The sequence below is a fragment of the Lathamus discolor genome, chromosome 6, assembly GCF_037157495.1.
Source record: "Lathamus discolor isolate bLatDis1 chromosome 6, bLatDis1.hap1, whole genome shotgun sequence".
Taxonomy (NCBI): domain Eukaryota; kingdom Metazoa; phylum Chordata; class Aves; order Psittaciformes; family Psittacidae; genus Lathamus; species Lathamus discolor.
The window spans coordinates 86,623,579-86,650,807 of NC_088889.1; the positions used below are offsets into that span (position 1 = coordinate 86,623,579).

Genomic DNA, 27,229 nt, shown 5'->3' on the forward strand with positions numbered 1-27,229 from the left:
CAGGTCTGGAAGAGGGGTCTCCCTCTATCCTTCCTCCCCTCATGGTCGCATACAGTTGCAGGAAACAGTTTCCTGACAAGCGGGTCGGGATGCAAGGCACAGCATGCCAGTCACTGTGGTTAGCATGTGCCCCAAAACCAGTTCGTCTTCCCATTTGGAAGAACATGGAGAAAAGAGTGTGGTGACAGCACTTCCAGAAGTGTTTTATGTGATGAAACCACAGTTCAGCCGTTCACCAGTGCCACAGTATAACTATGGCAGAAGAGGGTTTGCTTCTCATTTTCTCCCCCAGACTGCTGGTATCCCACAAGGCTTGGGGACGTGTGTGATGCTAAAGCAGCAAGGTGGAAAATGTACTTACCTGAGAGCTGGGGGGGGTTGAAATCACTGAGAAACTCCTTAGCACTGCTGCTCTCCCAGGAGTGCTCCATCCCTGGCAGTGTTCAAGGCCAGGTTGGATGTAGCCTTGTGTGGGATGGTTTAGTGTGAGGTGTCCCTGCCCATGGCAGGGGGGTTGGAACTGGATGATCTTGAGGTCCTTTCCAACCCTAACTGTTCTATGATTCTGTGATTCTATGGCCTTCAGTTAGGCTGCAAGCTCTGGGCAGGGGAGCCTCTCCATCACAGCTATGCCAAGCTCCTGCTACCACTCACAGCTCCAGAGAGGGATCGTCAGTGCTCACAGCAATCAGGGCAGCCCACACCCCACAGCCAAACTCACACTGGGACTCAGAGATGTGCTCCAGCAGTTCTTTATTGGACAAAAGCATATGCAGGTACAGGGTGCCCCACTACACGTACACACAGTGTGGGCACCAGGAACCCCTCAGGCACTTGGTACCTCACCGAGCCCAGGGCAGGCTTCCTGGGACAGAGAGTCCCACTGCCACCTCGTGGGTAATGGACGCATCGCCTCTGCTTTGCCACCGGGCAGAGCGGGCAGCAAACCCCCTCTGTGCAAAACCCCAGGCCCTGATGGAGACCAGGACCCCGAGAAACCTCAGAGTACCTGGCTGGGAGGGAGGAGGGAAGCCCACACGTAGCGGAGCTAGAGGCGTCATGAATGAATCCGACCTTTCCCTGCCTGTCTCCATCCCTGCTCCCCAGGTTGACTGGGAAGAGAGGATGCTGCCACAGCAGGCAGGTGCCTGGCTGCAGTCACTGGATGGAGGGGAGAGCAGAAAGACTCACTGCCAGCAAGCCCAGGACATGCCCGTACTCGCCTTGTCTCACCGATGTGAACCGCAGCACCCCTTGAGGGCGCTGGCTGCCCAGGGACGGAGCCTCAGGAACTCTATTGGTCCCATGCAGAAGACTCATGGACGAGGCAAACCCATTAATACCCTTCTGCTCTCTGTTAGCACCAGGTTATTAAAAGAAGATTTTTGTTCATTTTCAGCAGAATGGGCCATAACGAAAACCCTGTGAAACGTCACTGTGCAGCCAGAGAAATAAGGGAGCTACACATCTCCCCCACAGAGGGAATGCAGCGATGAGCTTTGAGAAACCAGCCTGCAGACGCTTCCAAAAGGAGGTCTGGAATCAAAAGCGTTATTGCTGAAACAATCTGGTTCTAGGACATTCCACCCCATAGATACAGAGGGGTTTCTGCTCTCTGCCTCCTCCCAGCTGTGGGGCCTGCAGCTCCAGATTACAAGGGGGAAGACCCTCAATCTCTCTCACCCCACAGCACCTCCCTCTCTGTGTCTCTGATCCTGGCCAAGGAGCCAGAGCACATGCAGAGAGGAAGGGAGGGAGTGTAGCCCTTTTACAGACCAGTGCAGTGCCCTTAGTGCAGCCCTGGCTGACACGAGTGGGGCACTGTGGGGTGACATGAAGCGCCATGCTCCTGCATTCAGGAATGCAATGACCTGAGCAGTGGATGGGCAAATCGAGCTCTGCCCTCCTGAGCTGACAACAGGGCTGAAGCCAGCTCTGAGCTAGATCCAAAGAAGGAAAACACTCTTTAAAGTCCACCTTCTGGGAAAGGTATCCTTGACCCCCATACCAGGGCCAGAGGGGATTCGTACTGTCCCTTTGGTTGACAAACCTGCAGTCTCCATGTCAGGGAGCAGAATAACCTCATCACAGTCCTGCAGGACTCCAGGAAAGCAGCAGTGAGGAAGGAACATACCTACGATAGCCCTTGCTGAGCCACTGGGCAAAGGAACATCACTCCTGAGCTTTACTCTTACTTTTTGACTTCCATATTCTGGATAAGCGGAACTTGCTCTTCTTCTCTCGAGAGCCAGGAGCCAGAGATCCATCTGCAGGAGAGGGTGCAGGCACAGAGCAGGTTAAGACTCACCGCAGACACCCCCAGAGAGCCACCCAGTGCTGTTCCAGAGTACAGTGGGCCCTTACCCAACTTTTGGATCATGTCTGCCAACATCTGGTCCTCCTCTTGCTCTCTGTAATGGAACAACATGGCATTAGAAAACTTGCTGTGTTTCATGACAAGGTGGTAGACCCCAAACCCCATGCAAAGACAACTCCCCCAGTCAGAAATGGCAAACCTCCACAGCACACTCTGAGAAGGGTGCAGGTAAAAACCAGCCAAACAAGCAGTTAGAGGAGTCCTAGATGTTAGCAAATTGCATCTGGTTCCCTTGAGAGCAAGGGCCTGTGTGGGGATTTCCAGACCATGGATATCTAGCACTGGAGCAGAGAGGTCCTTCCTGGCCTATGAATCATCTGAGTTCACCACTTGTGAAGCAACACCACACCCTAGGAGATGAGACACCAGTGGCCTGGGGTGCCGCAGGGGTGCTCATCACAACCAGGGACAAATGCAATGCTATCTCCACGGGCCTGGGCAAAGCCAGAGCCAAAAGCTGAGGCATTACTCAGCTCGAGCTGGAGTGGGTGCCCTGAGGTCAAGAAATAGAGGTTGCTGTCAGCAACAGGAGGCACAAATCCAGCTACTTGACACAGCAGTCTTTCTTTGAGCTTGGGGAGGAGCCATCTCCCAGCTACAGTTCCTTTACTTGCTGCAGCAGACGAACACATTCCTGCCTTCATATTCCCAGAGCTCTCCTGCAGCTCCCATACTGCCTCCATCCTCCCCATCTCTAGCCTCTCGCTCTCTCTTCCTCTGCCTTCTTTTCACAGTTCAAAGCAGCATTAGCTTGAAAGAGCATTCAATATGGCTGTGGTCCTGATCTCAGTTTCTAACAGCTGCCAAGGAAGCAATGGCAGCAGCATTTAGGATGAGATGCTTGGTGACAGGTCACTGCCCATCTCGCATGGAGCAGAAGTCTGGATTATAGCCATTTCTCCACCCCTGCAGCCTGGGCAGTGGAAGAAATACAGTGGAAATCATCTCTGGTGTTGGCTCATCTCCCACCATCTGGGGGTCCTCACCTGAGCCTGTCCTCATCCAGGCACTCCACAATGCTATTCCGATCATTGACCGTGTTTAGGTACGACTCCAGCAGCTCCTTCTCTCGCTCCTTCTCCCTGTGTGTCTTCAGCTCCTCTGCACAAGACAAGGAAAGCCCATCTCACAGCTATAGGTTAGCTACCTCTCTGCTGTGGCTCCTGCTTCCACCCTGCTCCAGCAAGTCCCTCTCACAGGCCCAAATTATCCTCGTGCTCATGGGCCCATCTCACATCCAGTGCAGGTGGCTTGGATGGGACAGGGAGTCTGCAACTGACAGCTCAGCAGCGCAGGCAGGAGACACCCTGCAGTGAAACTCCAGTCCCTGGCAGTGTCATTTGGATCTGAAGGGCATCCCAGGGCTGGCACACAAAGTGGAGGGCTACACACAGCCTGCGGCCAGCAGGACTTGCAGTGCAGCCAGTCCTCACCTGGCTTGTTCATGAGGTGGCGCAGCTCCATCTCAATGTTCCACTGCTGCTCCTCCAGCTTCTGCTGTTTCATCCTGGAAGGAAGCACAGATGAGGTGAGCAATTGCCCCTCCATGCCCACGGCTGAGCCCTCCTCACCATGCTAAAGCCTAAAGCCTTCCTCCTGCATTGCCCACTACCTGGGCAAGGGCTGGTGGGTCAGGGGAAATCTTTCTCCATCACATCTATGAAGTCTCCCTCCCATGAGCTCCTCACAGGCGCTGGGTGCTCATCAGTGTTCAAAGGCCCATCAGGATGCTGGCAGCTCTCCCAAAGACATCCTCAAGTCTCCCTCATCCCACCAATTGGCACATTACTTTTGGGGGCTGCCACACTCCTTCTCCTTTCACTGCTTACTGCTCCCAGGTGAAGCGCACAAGCAGATGGGTGAATTTCTGGTTGTACTTACTTGTACATCAGCTCTGATTCCTGCCTGAGCAGCAGCTGTTTCTCATGGATCAGTTTGAACCAATCCACCATGAGAGCATCCTCAGACTCATCTGCAAGAGAGACAAAGGGAAAGACTCCTTCAGAAGATGCACCAGCTCAGTCTCCTTGGCTCAAACAATACTTGAGGGAGAGCCCAGGATGACTAATATGAGCTACAGGCAGTGATGAGCTACAGTTCGCTTTGGTAGTCCTGAGTACAAAGGAAAGGATGGAGATCACTCCCTGCAGATCCAAGGAAGATGCTCACAGATACCCCGCATCCAGCTCATCTTCCATGTGGTCAGCTCAACTCTGCCATTCTGAATGAACCCAGTAACCCCTGTGAAACTGGAGCCAGCCACGACAACCAGTCTGGCTTGAGATCAGATCAGTCAGATCAATAGCAGCCTTCCACTCTCAAACTCCCTGATCCTCAGCCAAATAAACAGAAGTCCTTGCTCAAACAATAGGCTAGGAAACAGCCAGACAGGGTTTGAAATTCCCAGGGCTTTATCTTGCTATACCAGGCACTTTTGGCAACCTGGTGTCTCACACGTAGCAAGAGCTCCTAGAAATGGAGCCAAGAATGCCATGAGGTAAGACACGAGCTTCACACCTCCCCACTGTATCAGAGCTAGCCCAGAGTCTCTTTTACCTCCCTCGCAGCCACGCAGCTGCTTCTCCAGATCCACTCCTTTCAATTCCAGCTCATCCAGCTGCTTCTCGATGTCACGCACCTTGCCCTGGATTTCCTCTTCGGGGAGGTAGTCTGGGTGCAGCTAGAAAAACAAATGTAGCACCAAACACAGCTCAGTGCCCCACTGAGGTCACAGCTCCAGCCGAGATGGGAAATGACATCAGGAGCCCAACTGCAGAGCCATGTCCTGCGAGGGCCAAGTCATCAGCGTGGTGGCCACTGACGCATTACAGGGTAAGATCTACCCACGCCTGTCAGTCCACAGACGTTCTCCCTCCCTTGCTGGGGGACACAATGTCTACCAGAATTTTGTTTGGCTCTGTGTTATCCGTTCCTCAGGAATTCAAATAGTAAGACAAGCTGCCTTACTGTCTTATTATGTCCCAATAAGACAAACTGAGATATAAGTGGGCAAGCACTCTGACAGGACACCCAACAACCCCAGCCTGTTCCACTTACACCTGGTTTCCAGCCATACCTTGGTCGGGGACACTGCTTCAGGGCTCTGGGTACTTTTCGGAGCAGAGGGTTTAACTAGAAGGGAAAAAAAAAACCACAAAACCAAAGAATTCCACAAAATACTTCACACAGTTTTGTGGTGTGGGACAGTGCCTACACCACCAGAGCACAACAGATCCCTGCCATGCCACTGATAACATGCATGCATCAGCACCCTTGACTAAGGTGGGAGATGCACCCACAGGAAACAGCACGGCCTGATTTACTCCTTATGGCTGGACACTCAGATACCCTCTGGTCACAGGGTGCTGCTTTCATCCCCAGGGCATAGCCAGTCACCTAACTCAGCTGTGACTTTTAGTCTTCCACCCAAGGATATTGACTTCCACATTCATCCTTTACCTTGTTAGAACTCAAAGACACTTCTTGTGGCAAAAGCCACCCCTTATTAAGCTTCCAAAGGATAGAACAGGAATACTGGATTACTGTCAGAGGAAACACTAAGATATACTTGAAAACACCCCTCTAGTGGTCTTTTAAAAAGAAGTATCAGTAAATACTCATGAAATAAAGATGGTCTAGGGGACCTTATCATAGGTCTCAGGAAACGAAGGTTCAATTCCTTCCACAAAACACTTCCTAGGTGAGAAGTCCCCAAGGCCCCACTACACAGCATTATTTAGGCCCTGGACACCTATTAAAATCAATTCTTTTTGCAATGTGTATTTGTTCCACTGTGCCTCAGCTTCCTCTGCCCAACTGTGCTGCAAGGATAACTACAGAAGAGTGTGAGGTATTTGGATACCCGAGGGGCTGGGCTGGATAATTACTACAGAGAGAGAACAGAGGCATACGTGGATGATGTGATAAGGAAAACTCTAGTACCAAAAGAGCATAGCTGTAAGAAAAGCAGCAGCAGTGCAGGCTCAGCATACACAAGGAGAAAGACAGGACAGACTAGGGAAGCCTCTTGAGAGTCTCTGGCAATTGGTGTTGACTCGATGAAGCACTCAAGGACACATCTCCAATTGCCCAGGCCTTGCTCTACTGTGTTTTTTAGGAAGACTGCGAAAGGAGATGCTGCTGCACGTGGCAATGAGCTGTGCTGTCCCTGCACTGCTGGCCTTTGTCGGGTACTCTTCCTTCTGGATGCTCCTGGTTTGCTGCCGGGTACGCTACCTGCGATTTGCACTTAGAGAATCATAGAATGGTTCGGGTTGGAAGGGACCTTAAAGCTCATCCAGTTCCAACGCCTGCCACGGGCAGGGACACCTTCCACTAGAGCAGCTTGCTCCAAGCCCCGTCCAACCTGGTTTCTTTTCTAACCTCTCCTAAAGGTTCCTCCAAGGGGCACCTGGCCTGCCATGAGCAGTCTGCTGCTACTGCCTGAGCAACACCTCCCTCTCCCAGCTCAGCCCTGCATCTCCAGGCTTCTTCTGAGTGATCTCTGTAGCACCACCAACCAAGGCACCACTGATCACGAGAAGACCGAGGTCACTGCAGAGGAACAGCTAGCAAAATGACTCCAAATAACCCCTATTTCAAAAGAAAACTCTACTTATACCAAAGAAAATGAGTGACCTCCAGAAATGCTCACCATCCACAGCCCCACACAACACACAGAGGATTAAGGGCAGGAATGGTAGCTGATTTTTCATAGCACGTCTCTGAACGCTGAGGTGAAGACCTACGCAAAGGAGCAACAAGTCTGTCCTTAATCCACAGGCTGCCAAGTGACAGCCTTTGGGATGGCAGCCTTGCACACACGTGGAAAAACGGGGGGAGACTGCTGGGAAAAGTTCCCCATAGCAGGCACTCCCCAGCAGCAATCAGTAAGCATTAGAAAGACGGATATAAAACCAGCCTCCCTTATCTTAACAGCTCACTTCCGGGGAAGGATGTAATGCTGATCCTTGTGGCTGAGTCTGCGGAAAAAGGAGATGGAAAGTTTTGGGAAGTGAAGCCATGGTAAACTTTTAAAACAGACAACACACCTGGAGTTTGAATGCTCTGTAGCCATCAGAGGAGCAGGTTAAGGACAATGCTGGAACCACCTAACAAATACTATAGCTTGAGGCCACGGTGCCACCGGGACCGATCCTGCTTGCTCCAAGACAAACATCTGAGCAAGGGCTGAGCCCTGATAAGCAGATAAAACAGAGCTAAATGGGGTAAGAAAAGGGGAGATCAAACAAGCTGAGCAAACAGGACAGCAGCAAACATCAGGTAAGTTCCAGGAAGTTTCATTTACATTGTGAAGGGATACATAGGAGCAAAATCAACTGGGCAAAGGAGGAGAGGTGCACAGTAAAGCTCTGGTTGAACATACAGAAGAAACTGGATTAAGGGTAGGAACAAACTAGTCAGAACCGGTCAGGACATCTTTGAACATCCAAGAGGAAAGCAGCCAAGGCTGCTGCTACCATGGTCCCACCAGCTGGAGACTCTGGCTGACAGTTCCCTGCATTCCTTTCGTTTTCCAAAGCCACTCAACTGAAGGGAAGAGATATCAACTAGATCCCAGTTCTCCGAATCAGGAGATGGTCCTCTTCATAGCTTTGAGTCTGAAGAATGACAGGGCAGTGACCTTGACAAATCCCTGTTTTCATTTCTTTCCTTCCCACTGAATTCTCTGGCCTGGATGGCTCCTGCTTATGCCAAGCTGGCTAATAACAATTAAGGACACAGATTTTTACCCCATGACTACAGCCACAGGAAACTCAGGGATACATCTCCCGTACTGACCGGTCAGGCTGTTCCCTGACAGTGCAAAGGAAAGAGTGCCTTCAAGCAGGCAGGAGAGACCTTACTTGTGGTGGTGCTTTTCTTCAACTGGTTGCCCTCTTCCTCCTTCTTGGCTGAGCCCCCAGGGTCTTCCCAGCCTTGCCTTGAATTCTGACAGCTCCCAACAAGATCTGAGCTGGGGATCAACTTCTTCTTCATGAATCCACCAGATGAAGCTGGATTAAGAAGCATAGAAGCACAGACAGGTTTTGGGTGAGAAAATTCAACCCTCATCTCCCCAAAATCCCTTTATTGCCCAGCATCTCTGGCACTCATCACTAGCCACCTTCATTTTGAGCCCTAGATGACAGCGAGGGGCACAAGCCCAAAGGAAACAGGGAGAAACCACCAATTACAAGGCCAGAGTAGGAGATGGGTGCAGGAGAAGAATAAATGGCTTGGAACCATCATGGGGTTTTCTCACCATTACACATTTATGCAAGAGACAGTAAGTGAAATCTTGCTAGAAGAAGGGCACCCTGTGAAGACAGGGTCCCTCTCTTTGGGGAAGCATGTCTCTCCAAATAGTCACCAGAGGGCCAAAGGAGGTGCAAAGAATAAGCGTGCCTGAAAGCAAGGCACTATTTCAATCACCATGTCACCTATGCCTTGCAGCACCCAATGCCTGTCCCCTGCCTAACTAGCAAAATGAAGGCAAAGCTTATATCCTTCATACCAGAGTCCTGCTTTGCTGATGGGACAACTAATGGGCTTGGCTTTGTCTCCTTGTGTTCTGGACTGCCTGTTCCCACCTGGGAGCTACCAGTAGGTTTCTTAGTGCCACTTTGGTCTCTGCAAAGAAGAAAGACACAGGTAGGAAACCATCCCTCTTGCAGAATGGTCTACAGGAAGAGTTCTGGACATCCTAGGCTGGATCTCCAACTGGTCTCACTTTTCTAATCAGAGTCCAGCAATCTGAAACATGCTTTCCCTCCCCCAGAAATGGAAGCCTTTCCCTTTTCCATCAGATTGCTGGAAACGGAAGCATTAAAACACAGGAGCTCTTTCCTCCTCTGTGGACACAGACCTGCAGCAACAAACACAGATGCAAGCCTGGACATCCCCATTCGCTTGTCACAGGAGAACCACCAGCTCAAAGACACTCACTTGTTTGCTACAGGCTTCAGCCGAGATCTCCAGTCCGCTGGGCTCTCAGACTTGTCTTCACCAGCACCCATGCTTCCTAAAGAAAGGAACATAGCAAGATAACAGCAGATCCAACCAAAAGAAACAAGGAGATTTAAGTCTCAGGAGGATCTTAGGAGGTAAGCCATGCACTGAGGCAGATACTTTGATGTTACTGCAGCAAACCAGAGACAAGGAAGCTGGGTGAGCCCTAGCTGCAATCATGGAGTCATCCTGAAGTTCCATCAAGTTCTCCCATGTGGAAAAGTATACTTGAGCCTCTGAAATCCACCATGATCCCAACGTTTGGTGACAGCTAGTACAGATTCAAATACCTGGAAGTCATCAGAGTAGAAAAACTCACCATGCTAGAGGGAGCAATTGCACAGGGATAAATGGAACCCCAGAACTCAGAAAACTCTTATGTGGTGGTACAGATAGAAAGTATAAGAGTCACTGACACATTCATTGTACTGGTCCAGGAGAAAGGCGCAGAGATGGTGTGCTGCGTCCAGACAGAGCTGTATGTGAATCAGTCATCCTCACCTTTGATGCCTTTTGACTCTGGCTTGTGCACAGAGTTAACAGGTTTGCTGCTGGCAGCTTGGCTCTTGGGCAGAGGGTCTGTAATCTTTTCCTGTTTTAGTGCTGTGTACCCTATTTTGCTGGGCTGTGCTTTTGGAGCTGGACTCTGCCACTGAGAACTGGTGGGAGAAAATTTGCCACTGCAAGAAAGAACAACCTAGTCAGTCTTTTTGAAAGGATGGACCTTTTTGTTGGCCTCTGTTCCAAAGACTTGGATTAGCTCCTCTACATGTCTTTAAATCTCAGCCACAAAAGCAGACAGGGAAAAGGGAAGAAAGACTGGGACTTCTCCAAGTTATCCCAACGATCATCTTGGGAGTAATAAGGGAAAGAGGCATAGTACTCACCTGCTGGATGCTGAGAAGCCAGTGGAACTGAGTCCTCCTGGCTTGTTTGGAGAGGTGCTTGATCCAGCCAGAGCCTGTATAATATGGTTACGTGCCTGATCCTTCGCAGCATTCGCTGGACGGACCTCAGTAGTGGTTTTGGCAGAGGCAGTTTTAGCAGGGCCATGAGAAGGGACTTGGGTTTTAGTGTCAGAAGGTTTATTGCTGGAAGGCTCCAATGACTGAAAGAAATGTTCTCGGGCTTGCTGAGTTTTTGTCGTGGAGGTTGTCCAAGGAGGCCTTGGGGGGGCACCTTCACGATGATCCGCTTTATTTCCCAACGGGGTACCTTTGCAGTCATCTGATTTATTTACAGCTGAAGAGGACCATGGAGTATTTACACTTTTGAAGCCAGAGCTTCCTGAAGATGAAACAGATGGCTTGGTTGAATTAGCAAGGCCTTCCTGGCTGGGTTTCTTCAACACCTGCTCTGGTTTCTTGGGTTCTGCTGCTTTCTGGAAAGCCCTGGCAGCAGAAGGGGCTGGGGTACTCTCAGGTTTGTTCCTGGTGCTGCGGAGACCAGAGATCTGGACACTGTCTGGCTGCTGGTGGCTGATACAGATGAACGTGTTGGGCTCAGGCCCAGGTTTGTAGCTTCCAGGAAGAAGCACGTTCCAACACTGCCTGCACCTGTGGATACAAAAATCTCAGCAAACATCCTCCAGAGCACTGGGAAGCCACTGACATGCAGCTGAGAGCGCAGGCACGATTCCACCGTCAGCACAGGGAGGGTGAAGGCACCACAATGGCAGTGAGCAGACCCCGTATGCACATTCCTCGGGCACCAAAACCAGGAGCTGCTGATAGCAAGGTCTGAAGTGGGAAATGTGTGGGTGAAAACAGGCCCGTGCAAAGGGTTTCCCCTATGGACAGGACAAGAGCAGGTCCAGCTTGCCTCCACTCTGACACAATGTCCCACACCGCTCTCTCTCCAGTCCCAAAGGAACCAGGCTGCCCCTCTGCGATCAACACGTCCCAGATCTGAAGAGCTGTACCTGAAGCAGTTCCTGTGATAGAGCTTCCCATCAACCAAGCAGCGCTGCACCAGATGTACATGGCTCCCACAGACCCCACAGCTGCTGCTTGGGATATTCCCGCTGTCTGCCAGGACCCCTTTCTGTGGGGAGAAGCAGTGGGTGAGTAGGCAGCACTGTGGCCCTACATACAGCTATGGAGCTCCCATAGTCAGGCGGATGTTTGGCATGATAGTCATCTGGCTAGGATAGAGAAGGGATACCCAGAAAATCCCTGCTCCCACTAAACCCTTGCTCATACGAAGAGGAACAGCCCTCAAAAAGGTGGAGGAAGGGGGACTGGGTCCTACAAAATCAGAGTACCAGGGTGCAGAGGTCTCTGATTTGAATTAGCTGGGAAAGGGCCTTACCATTTCCTTCTTCCACCCTGTCTTCTTCCCTACTCTGCTTTGAAACTGCTTTCAAGAATTTAATCAATATAACACACACTGTTAAAAATCTGCATCCCCAAGATGCAGGACCAGCACAGCTGTGTCCTAAGACACCCATGTCCTGTTCACCCTGAGATGAATCCCAGCTCTCTGATGGGTTTTCCAGTGACTCCCACCTGAATCTGTGCAGTAACCAGGTCTCTGGATTAAATCCCCCATAGCGAGCAGAAAATGTAAGAGATCAAGTCCTTACCACTAGGAGCACTGAACTAACCCAATACCCTACTAGCTCACTGAGCAGACTTAAGGTACAAAGAACACCCCGAAACACATTTCTTACCGTGGTGACTGGGGAGGTTTCTTTTGGCTTAGCTCTGGCTGGTGGGTGGGCAGGAGGCAGCTTTGGTGGCACTGGCTTAGGAGGTTCTGAAATAGCTTTCTTCCCAAGAGGCTGCTCCTGAGGTTCAGAGGAAGGACGCTTGATGCCAGCCATGCCTCCAACTAGAAGGAAGAAGAAAGATTGGAAGGGAACATAAGGAAAACCCATGGGCTTAGATGTAACTTACAATATAAGGAGATCCAGAGGTGCCTGATGGGCAACAAGCAAAGCATACAAGGAGACACAGGCTTCCTTCACAAGCAGTTCTGTTGTGGAGTGAGGGACAAGAGGCAACAAGTGAATTTTAGCAACGTTCAGCTGAAACTGCTGATTTTTTATTTCTCAGGGAATTCCATGGGGGGGGATTTAGAAAGTGGAAAAATACAAAACACCATCCATCAACGGTGCGGACAACACCTGGGGTTTGTACCTCGACTACAGTTTGGCTGGAACTGATTACCGCTGAAACAGGCACTGCTGTTGGGTATTAACAGCTGAGGAACTGAAGCATGGAGAGCTTGTTTTAAGTTACTGTGCTCCAGACTTCCTACATACCCTGAGCCTTCACTGCTGTGGATGTCCATCCCGCACCCCAGCTGGGACTCTTGTGGAGCAAACAGGTTAAATACAGAAATGACCACCAAAAATGGGTAATTCCACACAATCCCGTTTTCTTTGCAGGTGAAAGAGAAAACCCTCTAAATTCACACAAAGCGAAGAAAAGAGAACCTCCAACACACTTCAGTCGAGCTAGGAATGACACCCTGGGCCCTGGAAAGGGCAGGGAGATTTCCCTGGGAAATAAGGCTTCAGGCACAGCTTTCACAGACAAGACCCCTCATCTCTCTTATGGGGATGTTATTTTTGCTCCACTTTTTATTCTGAATGAGATGTCTGTTTTCCTTGTGGGATATCTGAGTCACAGCTTCACTTTGAGAGTGTCCAATTAAATGACCACTCATCCAAAACCAGATTTATACCCTTCTCAGTAGAGACAGGGAGAGTGTGGGCAGAGAGCAGAGAGGAAGCCCGGCTCCCAGCAGCCTTCCCTCAAGAAAGGCAGCTATCCAAATAAACACCCAAGGCTCTCTTACAGCAGCAACCGGAGGGCTGGTGACAGCCAACCCAGCAAAGGGTTTAGTCTCGTGCTGCCTCCTCGCTTCCCACATGTGCCGTTCACTGAATTCCCAAAGCCCAGCACAAAGATTGGTGCCTTCAGCTCTACTCTTCCATAAATGCACGACCGCAACAAAATATTGGCTGCTCACCCTTGCTGGCCTCCTGTGTCCTGCTTATTTCATGGTCCTGCTGGAGCCCATTCAAAGGGCATGACTATGATATTAGGACTCTGCTTAGTGTCAGAGGGCACATTGCTGGCTGGGCTCATTTTCAGACACGTACATTCACCCCAGCAACAGGAATGCAAGCAGAGTGTTTTGTGGGACACTAGAGAGTATAAAAATGCGCTGTGCTTGATGACATGGTATGTAAGATGCTAAAGGGAAAGGGGTAAAGACCTCAAGCTGACCCAGATTCTCACCACTTGGCACAAACACGATGGAATTTGTTTGACTTCAATCAGATGGGTTTAAGACAAGAAACAAAAGTAATGAAGAGGGGGAGGGAAGAGGTTGTGAAGGAAAAGGCATGCTCAAATGTGTAAAGAGGCGGAGAAGGGGGAAGAGTTTAGACATTGAAAGCAGCTCTCAGAGTGAATTGTGCTTTTTTTTCCAAGATATAGGACATTTTCAATACATATCTGTGTTCTCCATCGAGATTCACCTTAAACCAGTTAAGTCATTCATGGCCCACTTTCTACAGTTTCCTCCGGAGGAACCTGTGAAATTGGCTTATCATATTATTTCATTTTGTATGAGCTTAGAGCCAAATACAAACCAAGTCTATAACAACGCTCCTGTGAGCCCACATAAACTCAGCAGTACGCGAGTATAATGCCTTGACAGCTCTGTTTCATGTTTGAAAGAATTGTTATCACAATTATACCAGTTAATCAGAGAATCATCACAGACTGGTTTGGGCTGGAAGGGACCTTAAAGCTCATCCAGTTCCAACCTCCTGCCACAGGCAGGGACACCTTCCACTAGACCAGTCTGCTCCAAGCCCTGTCCAGCCTGGCCTTGAACACTGCCAGCGATGGGGCAGCCACAGCTTCTCTGGGTACCCTGTGCCAGCGCCTCAGCACCCTCACAGGGAAGAGCTTCTGCCTAAGAGCTCATCTCAGTCTCCCCTCTGCCAGTTTAAAGCCATTGCCCCTTGTCCTGTCACTACAGGCCCTTATAACTGGAGAGGCGCTTTTTATCTTGTCAGCCCCTTTAGGCACTGGAAGCTGCCCTAAGGTCAGGAGACCTGTAGCAGACCCCCACTATAATGTCACCTGTTCATGTCCTCCCTTTAATCCTGACCCATAAGCTCTCAGTTGGTTCCTCACCCATCCCCAGGACCAGCTCCATGCACTCAGCTGGTCATTGACATAGAGCCATCTACCCCAGCTTGGCAAGGAGCAATTTTCTTCTACTTCCTTCTATCATTATTGCTTTTGTTGTACAAGCCCTACCACTGATGCTGTCCCATTGGGGTAACCTCACAGACAAGCTCAGCCTTGTTAGACTCGGTTCTCACCAGCCCTCTGGTGTGGCAAAAACTGAAGCAGGGATGGAGGTGCTCAAAAAAGGAATGCTGAGATAGGGAACATGGAGGGAAGCCTTCAGTGTTCCCAACTGGCTGGACCATAAGAAGTTTTAGATTGTATTGTATGTTTTAAGGCACTAGTTTAAAGACACTGCATGGCCCTGTGTCCTTCTGCTGGTGCGATTGTAGTCTGGTGTATAAAGAGTTCAGATCCCCCAGTGAAACAGTTGTGGTACCAAAAGGCCGCTGTGCAGTCTAATTTGTTTTTTCAAGCTGTTAAGAGGCAAAGGAAAGCACAGGATTAAGCCCGGATCCTTCCCACCCCTCCAGGGAATATGGTACTTACTAGGAGACCGTCCGTGGAAGTAGTTATAATACTGGGAAACATAGGTGAGGATGCTCAGCCTGTCTGGCACCCTCAGAGCAACCATATCCTCTGCATCCAGTAAGGCTGGGATCCCCAGCTCCTCCTCTGCCACTCGAAATGCCTAGAGAAGGAAGGAGAAAACAAAAGGGGTCTTGTCCAGCCCAGGCAACAGAACCGGTCCTCATCAGAAGCAGGAAAACATCACTGCAAACAGCCCCACTTCAATAATAACTCTACTGGGGAACAGCTGCACCAGTTTAACTCCTACATCATGCAGGAACCAGCGGAGTCATGGCTTCCAGCCACTGCATTGAGAAACTCAGGCAGGGAGCCAAAAATCTGGCCTGGCAAGCTGGCCATAGCTCACTGCACAGGAACTCACCTGGGCTTCCCCTGCTTGCCTCCAGCCTGCCTCTAGCTGGGTATGCACAGCTGCCGAGAGCGGGGCCTGGCAGAAGGGGATGTGTCAGTCCAGGCTGGCAGACTCGCTTCCAGGCTTCCAGCCCAACCTGGAGCGCTCCCCAGTTAGTGGTGCGCTGGTAGGTGTTTGCAGGCAGCTCTCTACCTCCATGTGCTGTGCAAAGGTTAAAGCTTCCTGCCTACTACTGCCTGCTCTTCCCCATCTAACAAAGGAGGACTCTTGGGCTGCAGCGAGGAGCCCTCTCTCCCAGACTGTAGAGAGGGGGAAGAGAGGAATAATGCAGAATTCCTGATACTTATCTCCCTTCCAGCTTAACCGTCTCCACACTGCCAATATTTGGGGCCAATATTCCTCTTTGTGTCGCCCTCTGCTTTGAAACTGCAGGATCAAAGTCAGATAAAGGAGGTAAAAGCTATTTCCTTTTTGCCTCTGAGCAAGAGCCTTTACTAGAGGACAAAAAAATACTGCAACATCCATAACTCAGCTTTGCCCTTGCTCAAATCACTGCAGGGCTTTATTAGGGACTTTCTCCAGCCCTCTTCCTTCCTAGCTTATAGGTAAAAAATCCCTTCCATCCCCCTTTGGAGCATCCTGTTTGAAATGCCAACACAACAAAGGAAAACAGCCCTTACAGAACCAGAGGATGGCTGCTGCTGAAGCCCACAGTGAAAGGGTTAAAGAAAGACTTGAACATATTGAAACCCTCCGCATCTGACCTCTGGCACAGACACACCACAGTGTTGGTGCACAAGCCAACCATTCCTGCTTAGAAGAAACAAACAGCCACTCTTTTACAGCAAGATAATTACCATTTTTTTCCATTGGGTAGCCCAGTAAAAATGTAACTGAGCTGACATTAAAAATGCTTCCAGCCAGTTAGCTCTGGTTGTGTTGTGCTGCCAGCCCAGCCTGGCACTTGCCTGCCTCATAACCTGGTACTCCATATATTCTTTGGAGTGTTCCCCCCTGCACTAGCTGCACAACTGGTCTGACCAGTGCAGTTTTCCTGCTGGACATTCCCAGTGTGCAGTCTAGCAGCAACACAGACCACGCCACCTCCTGCCACACAGTGCCATGGGTGAGACAGTGCAAGGGGCACAGAACGAGTGTGAGGGCTGCCTGGGATCTCAAAGAGGAGGATGCTCCATGCATACAACTGGTTTGGCCAGAACCAGGTGAGCACTGCAGAGAGCAGTATTACATGTAGTGTCCCCTGTGCCTACAGCATCCTCGTGCTCCGGGGAACTGCTCTTGCCTGGAGATCCAAGATCACCACCTAATATGGCCCTGTTGCCCTTCTCCTCTACCTGCCTGCCCGGGCTGGCCTTTAAAGCAGCAACATGTTATTTCTGCATAGCGTTTTTCACCACTGCAGCTCCAAGTGCTTTACAAGGAGGTAAATGCCACTGCTTCCATTGTGCATAGGGGAGGCAAAGTGATACGCTCGAGGCCATTTGAGTCTGCCAGGCACAGCATCCTCTGACACAGATCACCACTGTCTCTGCTGCACCATGCCACCACCCATTAGCACTGAAAAAACTGGACCTAAGGCTGCTAGAAGCCTTTCTCCTCTTTATACGTATTTGAAATCGTAGGCAAGAAAATGCCACCAACTGCAAGTTTTCTAGGGCTTGTGGGTTGGTTTTTTGGCACTCAAGAAGTGACGAATTCCTCCTCAGCAGAAGACCTTATATGGCAAACTGCAGCTCAAACAAGAGTTTTCAGTTGAATAATGCAGCTTCTAAGAAGTTATTGAATAGTGAGGCATCAAGGAGGGCCTGAACAATAGCAGAGGAATAGCACTGGGAGAAACCAGACCCAGTCATATCCCAAGAGCAGCCAGAGCAAGTGTAAGAGCTAGGATGGAGATGAGTCTGAGAGAGAAGACCAGCCCAGGAGCCCACAGGGAGATGGAGGGGCAAAAGCCAAGCTAGCAGGATTATCAGCAGTGACAGGGTAACACAGACAAGTCATCTTAAAGCAGGGGGAATAAGAGAGAGCAAAATAAAGGACATAGAAAAAACTAAGAAATGAAGGGGTGAGGGAAACACAGGCTGCAACAAAGGAGGCGGCAACTCTTTATACGAGAGGCACAAAGCAGCTTTTCATTAATAAAAGCACTGGAGGCAGCTCATACAGCTCATTTCCCAGAGACAAGCGAAGCTGCCAGCAGAGGAGACACCATCAGCCCAGCTGGGGAAGGAGGAACACTCCGGGCTCCACAGCACTCTGGCCGGGATGACCATCCATGGCAAAGAGGCCCCGATGCCTGCCGAATACCAAACCTCAAGGGCAAAAACGCGTGGTCTGACTCTCACCTAGAGGAGAGGAACACAAAGGGCTGAACCCCAGAGGGTGCGAATAACTGCTCACAGCCTGCAGCCCCAGGCTGCGGAGAGAGGGGTCTGCCACAGGCACCGTGAGCATGGCTGGGGCTGAAGGGGAGTGGAAGCTAAGGAATGTGGAGGGTGAGTTTAGCTCTCCCAGAGGCAAGGACCACCTCAGACAGTTCACTGCGTCAGAGGATGTCATTCCTCCAGTCCAGACAAGAGTAAGCTGCCGTGGTTCATTCACATCCCAAGCTCCTGCCAAGCAGCCACGAAGCTGTGTGGAGCAATGCCAAGGGAAGACAAGCATTTTACTGCACTGCCTTTCTCTTTGTGAGGGAGAGAGGGAGGAAAAAAATCCTTCCTCGGAGCACTAAGCCCATGCTTGCATCCAGTGCAGGAGAGGGGTTGGCCTGCTCAACTGCTACTTTCTTTGTGAAGAGAACAAGAGAAACTCAAATCCCATCCTGGAGTGAAGCATCCAAGAAGGATGAGGTTTTAGGATGTCTCCACCTTCTAGCAGCTTTCATCCCCTGCACTGGCAATGAGAAGTGACAGAAGACTCCTGGCACTTCCCCTCTCACACCAGCTACCTCCCAGCTCCTGCTTCATCCCTCAGGAGCATCGTGTGCTCCAGAATTTCTGCGTCCCTGCTATCACAGGACACACCGGACACAGGAATCACTGTGAGGCCAGTGAAGAAGAAGTGTGAACGGTCTCACGGTGCTTCCAAGCAGCCAGCAAGCCTAGACATTGCCATCTAAATCAGAAGGCTGTAAACATGCAGAATAAGGCAAAGGATTTGAGTCTAGCACACTCAGCACACTGCATCTGCTAAAGCACATAAGCAAGGTGCAGGTCATGGACTAGACCACAAGTAAAATATTAAAAGTCACTTACCAACTTGTTGTTCTCATACACATTTTCTTTACTGAGGGAGTCGAAGTTTCTGAAATACAGGAACAAGAGAAAAATCTCAGGGTGGTGATGCAGAGCAAGCTGCTTCGCTTCCAGCTTCTCAAGCCTCTCCGAGCCTCACTGGTCCAGGGGACAGAGCACCTCCTCCCACCCTGCCTTCTCAGAGATGCTCTGGAGGGAGCAGTGTGTCAGATCCCGTCCAAGACACTCACAGACCCGCTGCACCTCCCAGGACAGAGAGGTGCAAGAGACTCAGCAGGCACAGCCATCTGCCCACAGGCAGCACAACACATTTCTGGCACATCTACCCTTGCAGGGCTGCCTCCCGCAGTCAGGACGTGCTGATGCCAAGACATCCCATGCAAATTCAGAGCTTTTGCTGAGACAGACAGGAGCAACCTCTAACTCATGGAAAGCCTAGCTCCTCTCCCACCTCAAAAAGGTACACTAGTGCCTGCCAGCCAGATTTGCAACACTATCTCCCCGGAAATACTTTCCAAACCGTCACATCCATGCTCTTTTCCCATCTTGCAAGTCGTCTCCATAGACGGAGAGCTCTAAGTTCTGGTTTCAAATCCTCTTTTGTCCTCTGGCAGAGCTCCACAAAACCAGCACTAGGAACATGCCTGGGAAATACCTCAGCCCACAGCACAACACCGTGGGCTGATAACACCAAAATTGCCTGTAGAAATGTTATTCTTCTTTCCCTAGGGCTGTCTCCTTTGATTTGTAATCAGAGCCAGTAACTGAAAAGGAAGAGACAATTACTGTTGGCAAGTTACAAGCCAAAGTCAACAGTCCTTCTTCCTTTCTGCTGTCCCTGGACATCACCTCCCTCCTCCCCTGTCACAGATTTGCTCTCTCCCTCTCTGGTCCAACCCAGATGCCACCTCTCTCTGCGCTGTGCTGGGAACTCAGAAACCTGGAGCATTGTGTGCAGTTCTGGTGTCCTCAGCATAAAAAGGACATGGAACTGCTGGAACAAGTCCAGAGGAGGCCACGAGGATGATGAGGGGACTGGAGCACCTCCCATATGAAGACAGGATGAGGAAGTTGGGGCTGTTCAGCCTGGAGAAGAGAAGGCTGTGAGGAGACCTCATAGCAGCCTTCCAGTACCTGAAGGGGGCCTATAGGGATGCTGGGGAGGGACTCTTCATCAGGGACTGCAGTGACAGGACAAGGGGTAATGGGTTAAAACTTAAACAGGGGAAGTTTAGATTGGATATAAGGAGGAAATTCTTTCCTGTTAGGGTGGTGAGGCACTGGAATGGGTTGCCCAGGGAGGTTGTGAGTGCTCCATCCCTGGCAGTGTTCAAGGCCAGGCTGGACAGAGCCTTGGGTGGCATGGTTTACTGTGAGGTGTCCCTGCCCATGGCAGGGGGGTTGGAACTGGATGATCTTAAGGTCCTTTCCAACCCTAACTGTTCTATGATTCTATGATTCTAAAGTGAGTACCTGGCAAGATAGGCAAGAAAGCACTGGGAAGAATGAGTTTGTGCTATTGGAAGTAGAGCCACAACACAATGTGCTTTCCCACCCATAGCAGAGCATGTCCCTCGCCTAGGAAACAGCCACCGTCAGCTTTGTTTTAAAGTGACTGCCACTTGCTAAATTGGGAATACAAAACTGCCTGTTGGCTGCCAGCCCTGCTCTCCAACACCGCTTCCTTCTGCCCAGGCAAGCAGGCAGGGTCAATTCCTTTCTGATAACCCAGTTTCACTTTACAATCCTTGTACCTACTAGCACGGAGCTGGTATCAGAGAGGAAATTCTCACTGATAAGCAGAAAGGCTAGAGACCAACTTTGCATTTTCGAATGTAGCACCTTTATAACCCACGTGGACCTACCCTTGTTAGCCAGCCCCTCAGCTCTAAGAGGAGCCAGGATAACAGTGTGAAAGCCAGGGCAAAGCTGGCCCACAGCAACCTATTCATGAGACAAACACATGATCTGGAGCACAGCAGGGGAACTTTTTCCATGACTTGTATCAGCAAGGAGCAAGCCAGGTCCTTTATCTACTTACTACAGAAAGTGGAGCATTACATTATACATAAGAGAGGCGCCTTCAACCAGGTTTGTCCATCACACCACAGCCTGTGCCTCCTCCCTGCTTCCTGCATCTGGAATTGCTATGTGGGATAAGGAGAGAATGAATGACAGATAAGACCCAAAGGTCAAACTCCCCCGAGAAGCACATAAAGACAAGGCACATCCCACTTCTAAACCATATACTCTTTCCTGTGCAAAATCAATGGGACTTGCAGAGCTTTTCCTTCAAGCAGTGCTCCTGCCCGGATATTTCCCTTCCCTGGGACAATGGATAAAAAAGAGCAACAGAAACAATCACAGAAAGTTTCAGTGGTACAATACAATCATCCTGGTTGTGTCAGAGAAGAAAATCAGCTTTCTTTAAGAGCCAGCTGAATGATTGCAGCACTCGGCCTCACTCCTGGTTCTGCTCCCAAATAATCTCTGTAGCAGGGATACGCAGGAAAACACCTACAAGAGCAAAGGGGAGCTCCAGGTCACTCGGTCATGCTGACACTTAAGACATAATATACTACTCACTGTTGGTCAGTGGCCTTCAGCCACGCTGAATGCTGTTTGCTCTGCTGGTGCGCATGCAGCTTCACACTGCACGGCATGCAAGAGACCTAAAACCCGAACCTCTTGATGGTGAATGTCTAAAACCCCAAAGGAGAGTGCAAACAACCAGGTTACTTGGTCATTTCAAGAGCCTCCTGCCCGCTCAGCATCCCTTCTTCCCTGGCTAGTCAGGTGAACTGCTTGCATATAATATCTCTTGGAAATTGATCTTGCTGGTGCAACTCCTATCTTGGAATATCAAAGCTCTCTGGACCAATGTAATCCTAAGAAAGCAAAGATAATACAAACGGAGAAGGAGTTCTCCGCTGAGAAAACACAGGCAACTGAATTAATTGGAAGAGGTGAGAAATATAATCTGACCCAAGAGAGGGCCTCCAGTGCTGGAAACAAATCAGAGTGGAGTTCACCAGCAAAGAAATACAAGTGAAGCTTTTAGCTCCCAAAATAACCCTCCTCTTAGCAAAAAGAAGTGGTCCAGTGCTTCTCATGACCACAAATCTCCTTGACCACCCACAGCTCCAGCTGCAGAGACCCCGTGCTCACAAAGCACATGTGCTTCCACAGGAGGAATCGCTGCTGCTACTGCATGTACTAACTTGGTTGTAAACTTGGCCTTGGAGCAGACCTGGGGGGGGGGGGGTTATGGAAATTCCAGAGCCGTGATGGTACCAAAAGCTTCTGCACTTTTGTATTATCTTCTCTCTAAATAAGAAGATATTTCACTGAGAAAGAGTGAAACACCCTTTGCCAGCTCCCAGTTCTGGAACAGAGGGTTCAAACCCAGAGTGTTCTGCTGGGAATAGGACCTTTCAGCTACGCTCTTCCTGGAGGCGCAAACAACCTGTGCAGAGAGGACAGAGCCGGGAATCCCAATGGGAACATGCCCCAGGGCGCTCATCCTCCTCTCAGCAGCGCCTGCTCCGCACTGCTCTGGTCTGTTCAGTGTGCTGCTGGGGGTAACTAACAACCGACCCCAGCTCCATCCTCCTCTCATCTATGCCCGTCACACAACCCACAACCCCATGGAGGCCAAGCACCTCTGCTCCACCCCAGCCTTTTCCTAAGGGGATGGAGAGTGCAACCCAGCACAGCCAGGGCCCTTCCTGTCTGTATTGATGACTGCCAGCCTCATCCTGCCCCGCTGAGCTGACAGCAGCCCAGGAACCGCTGCTGGAATAAGCACCCCCGGCTGCTGAGCTGCCAAGGGGGATTTCACAACCAGTCCATTCCCAGAACGTGGAGCTGAACACCAGCCCCCAGGCTGGGAAAGAGCAAGATCCCAGGGAGAAGCAGCTTAATCGAAACCTTTCCTTGACATCTGGCATTAATACTGGCGTGAGGGCGCACAGCTCCCCAGCTGCTTCCAACCCACGGATCAGCCAAGGCCACTACAACTCGCACAGCCACAGCCATCACATGCTCTGATCTCAGCCTCCCACCACGCCGCTGCGAGGCTGCACGTCCCTCTGATGAGAGGAGCCTCAGGGCTCTGCAGTCACCCCAGCGAATGGGCTGGGACCTGCCTGACACACGTGCGGGCCCGGCTGGGGCTGGCTCTGGAGCGCTCTTTAGCTGGGACAAAAGAGAAATGAATTTCCATGGCAATTCAACGTTCATCTTCACTCCCCCACAGCATCCTTAGGTGAGTGGGAAGAGAGTGGGAAATGCATTGCTGATTTTACACAGCCTGCCCTGCTCACTGGTAGCATACAAACCAACATCAGGCAAGCCTGAGGGAAGTTAGCATATTTTCCATGTGTTTTCCAGCAAGAAAACAGGGAGGGGGAGGAGAGACCCCCAGCAGCCCCATACCGCACAAGAGAAGCCTGTGATTATGACCACGTTTTGTAATTGCTCGAAGTTTTCCTGGGAATTTCTGCAAGGAGAAATCCCCTGCGCTCCTCAGCTCACGAATGGCATTTGTGTAAACCACGACGGAAAACGCACTGTTGCAAAACTCTGCTGCCGTGACCGAATCATGTCCTGCAAGTGATTAATACAGCAGAGCTGCTGCAAACACCAGCTTATCCTTTCCTAGTTTTATTTGCAGTACAATGCTTTCAATCTTCAACCAGGATCTTTACTAGAAGCAAAGGGGAGAAGCTCAGGAAGCCCTTAGGAAGCGGGGGTCACAGCCACATGTGCACCCAGCTGCACTTCTCTGCCTGTGGCTCCTCTACTATCGACACTGAGAAGCCTTTACAGCTAGACGGAGAATGGCACAAGTATCCAGTCCCAGGATCCAACACATGACACCGGCGGCCCCAGCCACTTGAAAGCATGATTTCCTTCCAGCAGGACTTTGCCCAGCCAAGGATACACCGGGTGTTTTCCTGCATTACGCCACTGACACTGATGAGGGAGGCCGCTGATAAAAGCTTCTCTTACTTTAACCTCCAGGCAGCCTTTGCTGAGCTGGCCCGAGTCAGAAGCGCTTCTGTAAGGTCCTGAATGAAGCCAGGCAGAACTGCCATTGTAAAAGAAAATGAATGGGAACAGGAAGACGCCACAAGGAACATCTCCCCTCTTCAGCACAGGAGGGTTTATTTAAGATATGTGTATCCACAGTGCAAGGATTATAAACAACGCACTAAACTGATCAACAGGATTACTCCAGCTCTTCAGCTGCTGAGCCCCTGCTCCGGATAGACCAGCTGCAGAGTTGGCCAGGAAGCTGTCACCATCCCTCTAGGAGCACCTCCTGGTCACACCAACCTTTCTGCTCTGGTGTTCTGTATCTTTGGGACTGTGAATCAAAGGAAGGAAAGGAAATATCTGGAGTCATGTGGACATGACGGCATGGCAGGAAGCCATACACAGCGACACCATGGTGACTGCCCAAGCACTGGGACTACAGAAGGTGTGCCTTAAGTGCCACTTCCAAGTTTCAAGAGGAGAGAAGAGCAAGAGGAGATGTTCTTCTTGGGAGTCCACCAGAAGCAACAGACCTGTAAGAGATCTCTACACACTAACTCACCTGTCTGGCTGTTCCGGGAGCACAAGGAAAAAGGTGGAATTCAAGGAATAGGAGGAAAACCGCAGGACAGACAACCCAATGTGGTCCTCTGCCTTGTGGGAGAGACCTGAGCTGAAATCGATAATCCTGGGCAATCTTTGTGCAGCTCCCTTGCCTTGACCTCCCCTCTCAGCTCCCCCAACTCAAAGTCCAAAGAGCCCAGAAGTAACAAAACAAACCAAACCCAAACCAACCAGGAAGCAGGATCTACATCTCCCTTTGGCTCTTCACCTTCCCAGATGTTAACACCTAGGCAGCAACAGGTCAAAACCCGCAGGGCGCCAGCAATGGCACCGGCAAGGGGAGGAAAACATTTTGCCTCCCACAGACGGAGCAACAGAGGGGAAAATGGAGTGATGTGCAGGAATCTGAGCCATGCCTTTCCACTGTATTTTGGTTAAATAGCCCTCGCCTCCCCACTCACAGCTGAGCTTGCCACCGGGTTGCGCGAGGAAAGCCCAGCCTAAGCAAACACCAACAGCAAAGGAGGAAACGCTTCCCCCAAAACCAATGCCTGAACTTGTTTTGCAATGGAAAAAGACGCTTTTAAAGCACGCATAATCCAGCCACGGAGGGAAGGAAAAGGGGAAAATCCTGGGGAGGGGAGGAATGCGTGTGGGTAGTGAGCGCACGGCTCTCCACTTGGGAGAGCCTCAGCGTGGGTGCTGTAGCAGAGCTCCTGGCGCCAGCCGCCAGCCCACAGCATCTGCCCATGAGGAGCTGGCATCTCGGCTGCGCTGAGGGAAGGCGAGGGCCCACGGTGGGCTCTGGTCCGCGGCTCGACGGCAGCCCATCGAGGGTCCCAGCCCCGGCGAGCCGGCAGCCCAGGCCTTGTCCTCGATGCTCATCGCGGGTACTCACATGAGGTCGGGCCGGTGCCGGTGGAGGATGGCGCAGAAGGCGAGGCCGTCGCGGAAGGAGGTGGTCATGTTGGTGATGCTCACATCGCGGTAGCCCTCGCACTGCTGCTTGCACCACAGCTGCAGGTTCTGGATGGCCGCCATGGCCTCGACGGGCCGGGGGAGCCGGCGGCAGCGCTCAGGGAGCCCCTCGCCGTGCCCAGCCCGCCCGCAGCCCGACGGTGAGCGGCGCCCGGCCGCGCCGCGCCGCGCAGGAGGCGGGGAAGGGGCGGGCGAGGGGCGGGCAGCGGCGGCCCCGCAGGGCCTCGCCGCGGGGCCGAGCTTGCGGAGCCGGGGGAGAAGCGGCGGAGAGCGGTAGTGCGGCCGCAGCCCCCGACGCGGGGGTCCCGTCGCGACACGGGGGGTCCTGTCGCGACACGGGGGTCCCGCACGTTGGGCGTCTGCCGTGAGGACAATGGAGGGTTTCTCCACAGCCACACACAGCGAACCAAGTGTCCGTCAGGGAGGTGTGAGGAGGAGGAGGAGGGAGGATGAAGCACGGCTGCCCTTCTCGTCGTGGCTAAGGAAGGAGGGGAGCCGGCCAGGGGCTGTTACCCTCACCTGCGGCCACCTTCAGCCCCTGTCCCTGCAGAAGGGGATGGATGGGGATGGTGGGTGAGGCAACCACCTGCCTTGGTGCTGTCCTGGCCATGGCCAGCATCACCATCAGCAACACACAACGGCTGCCCCATGACATGCACATCACACACCGTAACTCACCCGGCCTCATGCGGCTGACAAAACGGCAGAAGAGACAAGATAACGCTTGAAGAGCTGCCTATAAATTAGGTTAAAATAATTAATAATACATATATTAATGGTGTTTCTATGACATGATATGGATAATATACATTAATATATAAATACCTCACAAATAATTCAGTGTGCTCCCATTTCATCAACAATCACCGGCCAATGTATTTACTTTATGGTAAGGATTATACGTTTCATTATAAATGGCTTGCTGGGCATGTCAGCAACTTTTACATCTCCATTCACTTTATTATTAATGGTTTCCTGAACAGTAACAGCATAATAATGCACACAATGCAGCATGAATATTTGATGCGGCATCTATAGTCTCCCATTTATCATTTATAACAGGCTACAAAAACATTATAAAACATTTATTACGAATTTATAGATCACTTTATACTAAAACAAAGCTGTGTTATAAATACATTATTAATCCTTTATGCCATTTATAGGAATCCCTTGTAATAAGGCCTTAGCATATGTTGCTGCACAACCGTAACAAGAACGGTGTGGCAAGGAGGAAACACAGTGCAGTGAGCCTGCTCCTGAGCACTGGGTGTATTCTATGAAGGAAACCATGAACATCTGCACTCAGAATTAATCAGACTACCAAGGGACCAAGCAAAAGAAATGCTGGATTAACCCAAAAGGCTTTTTTTTACCCACTTCCTTGGAAAAGATGCTTGCTTGCTTGGAAACTTGCAGCGCTGAAGCCCTGGAAGCTGAGCTGTCCTGCTTCATTTCCACACCACCTTTTCACTATATTGATAACAAAAAGCCAACTGGTTAATGATAGGCAGCCCTTCCCATCCTCTGTCATCAAGTCACTTAGGGCTTGAAATACAGAGGATGCAAAGGGGTTAGGAAATGCATTTGGTGGGGTTTCTTTTTGTAAGTCTCAAAGGCTGTTTTGTTTAGGAGCGTACAGCCCCCTGCCGTGCTTGCGATCTATACAGTGCAGCACTGGGAAATGAGGAGAAGAAAACGATGTTTGAAAATGGGAGTCGCTGCCAATCGCTGGTAGTACAAAGAGTGAGAAGCAGCTTCGGAGCTCAGCTTTGACACAGCTGTAGTTACCCCTTTCAGATTTAATGGCCCAGATGGGGCACGGCCCAGGGAATGATATTGAGCTTTTTAAAAACTATGTTTGCTTAACATGACAATCTGCCTT

The 27,229-nt window shown here is 50.8% G+C and overlaps 1 protein-coding gene across 3 annotated transcripts; it reads right to left on the reverse strand.

The window, feature by feature from the left end:
• Positions 1 to 736: 736 nt before the first annotated feature.
• On the reverse strand, positions 737 to 25,524 carry MICALL2 (MICAL like 2). 3 transcript variants are annotated; one of them, XM_065684477.1, is made up of 17 exons: positions 25,265 to 25,524; positions 18,763 to 18,811; positions 15,094 to 15,235; positions 12,060 to 12,220; positions 11,310 to 11,431; positions 10,276 to 10,944; positions 9,890 to 10,068; positions 9,326 to 9,401; positions 8,895 to 9,010; positions 8,245 to 8,394; positions 5,454 to 5,509; positions 4,934 to 5,057; positions 4,259 to 4,349; positions 3,811 to 3,884; positions 3,364 to 3,478; positions 2,365 to 2,411; positions 737 to 2,267 (listed from the first exon to the last, which is right to left on the reverse strand). In XM_065684477.1, exons 1-17 carry the CDS (start codon positions 25,405 to 25,407, stop codon positions 2,173 to 2,175), a joined length of 2,409 nt encoding a protein of 802 aa, XP_065540549.1. In that variant the 5' UTR covers positions 25,408 to 25,524; the 3' UTR covers positions 737 to 2,172. The 3 variants fall into 3 exon arrangements, with proteins under 3 accessions (XP_065540549.1, XP_065540551.1, XP_065540550.1); XM_065684478.1 differs by lacking the exon at positions 3,364 to 3,478 and having other exon boundaries at positions 2,179 to 2,267; XM_065684479.1 differs by lacking the exons at positions 11,310 to 11,431; positions 18,763 to 18,811; positions 25,265 to 25,524 and having other exon boundaries at positions 15,094 to 15,228.
• Positions 25,525 to 27,229: the final 1,705 nt, after the last annotated feature.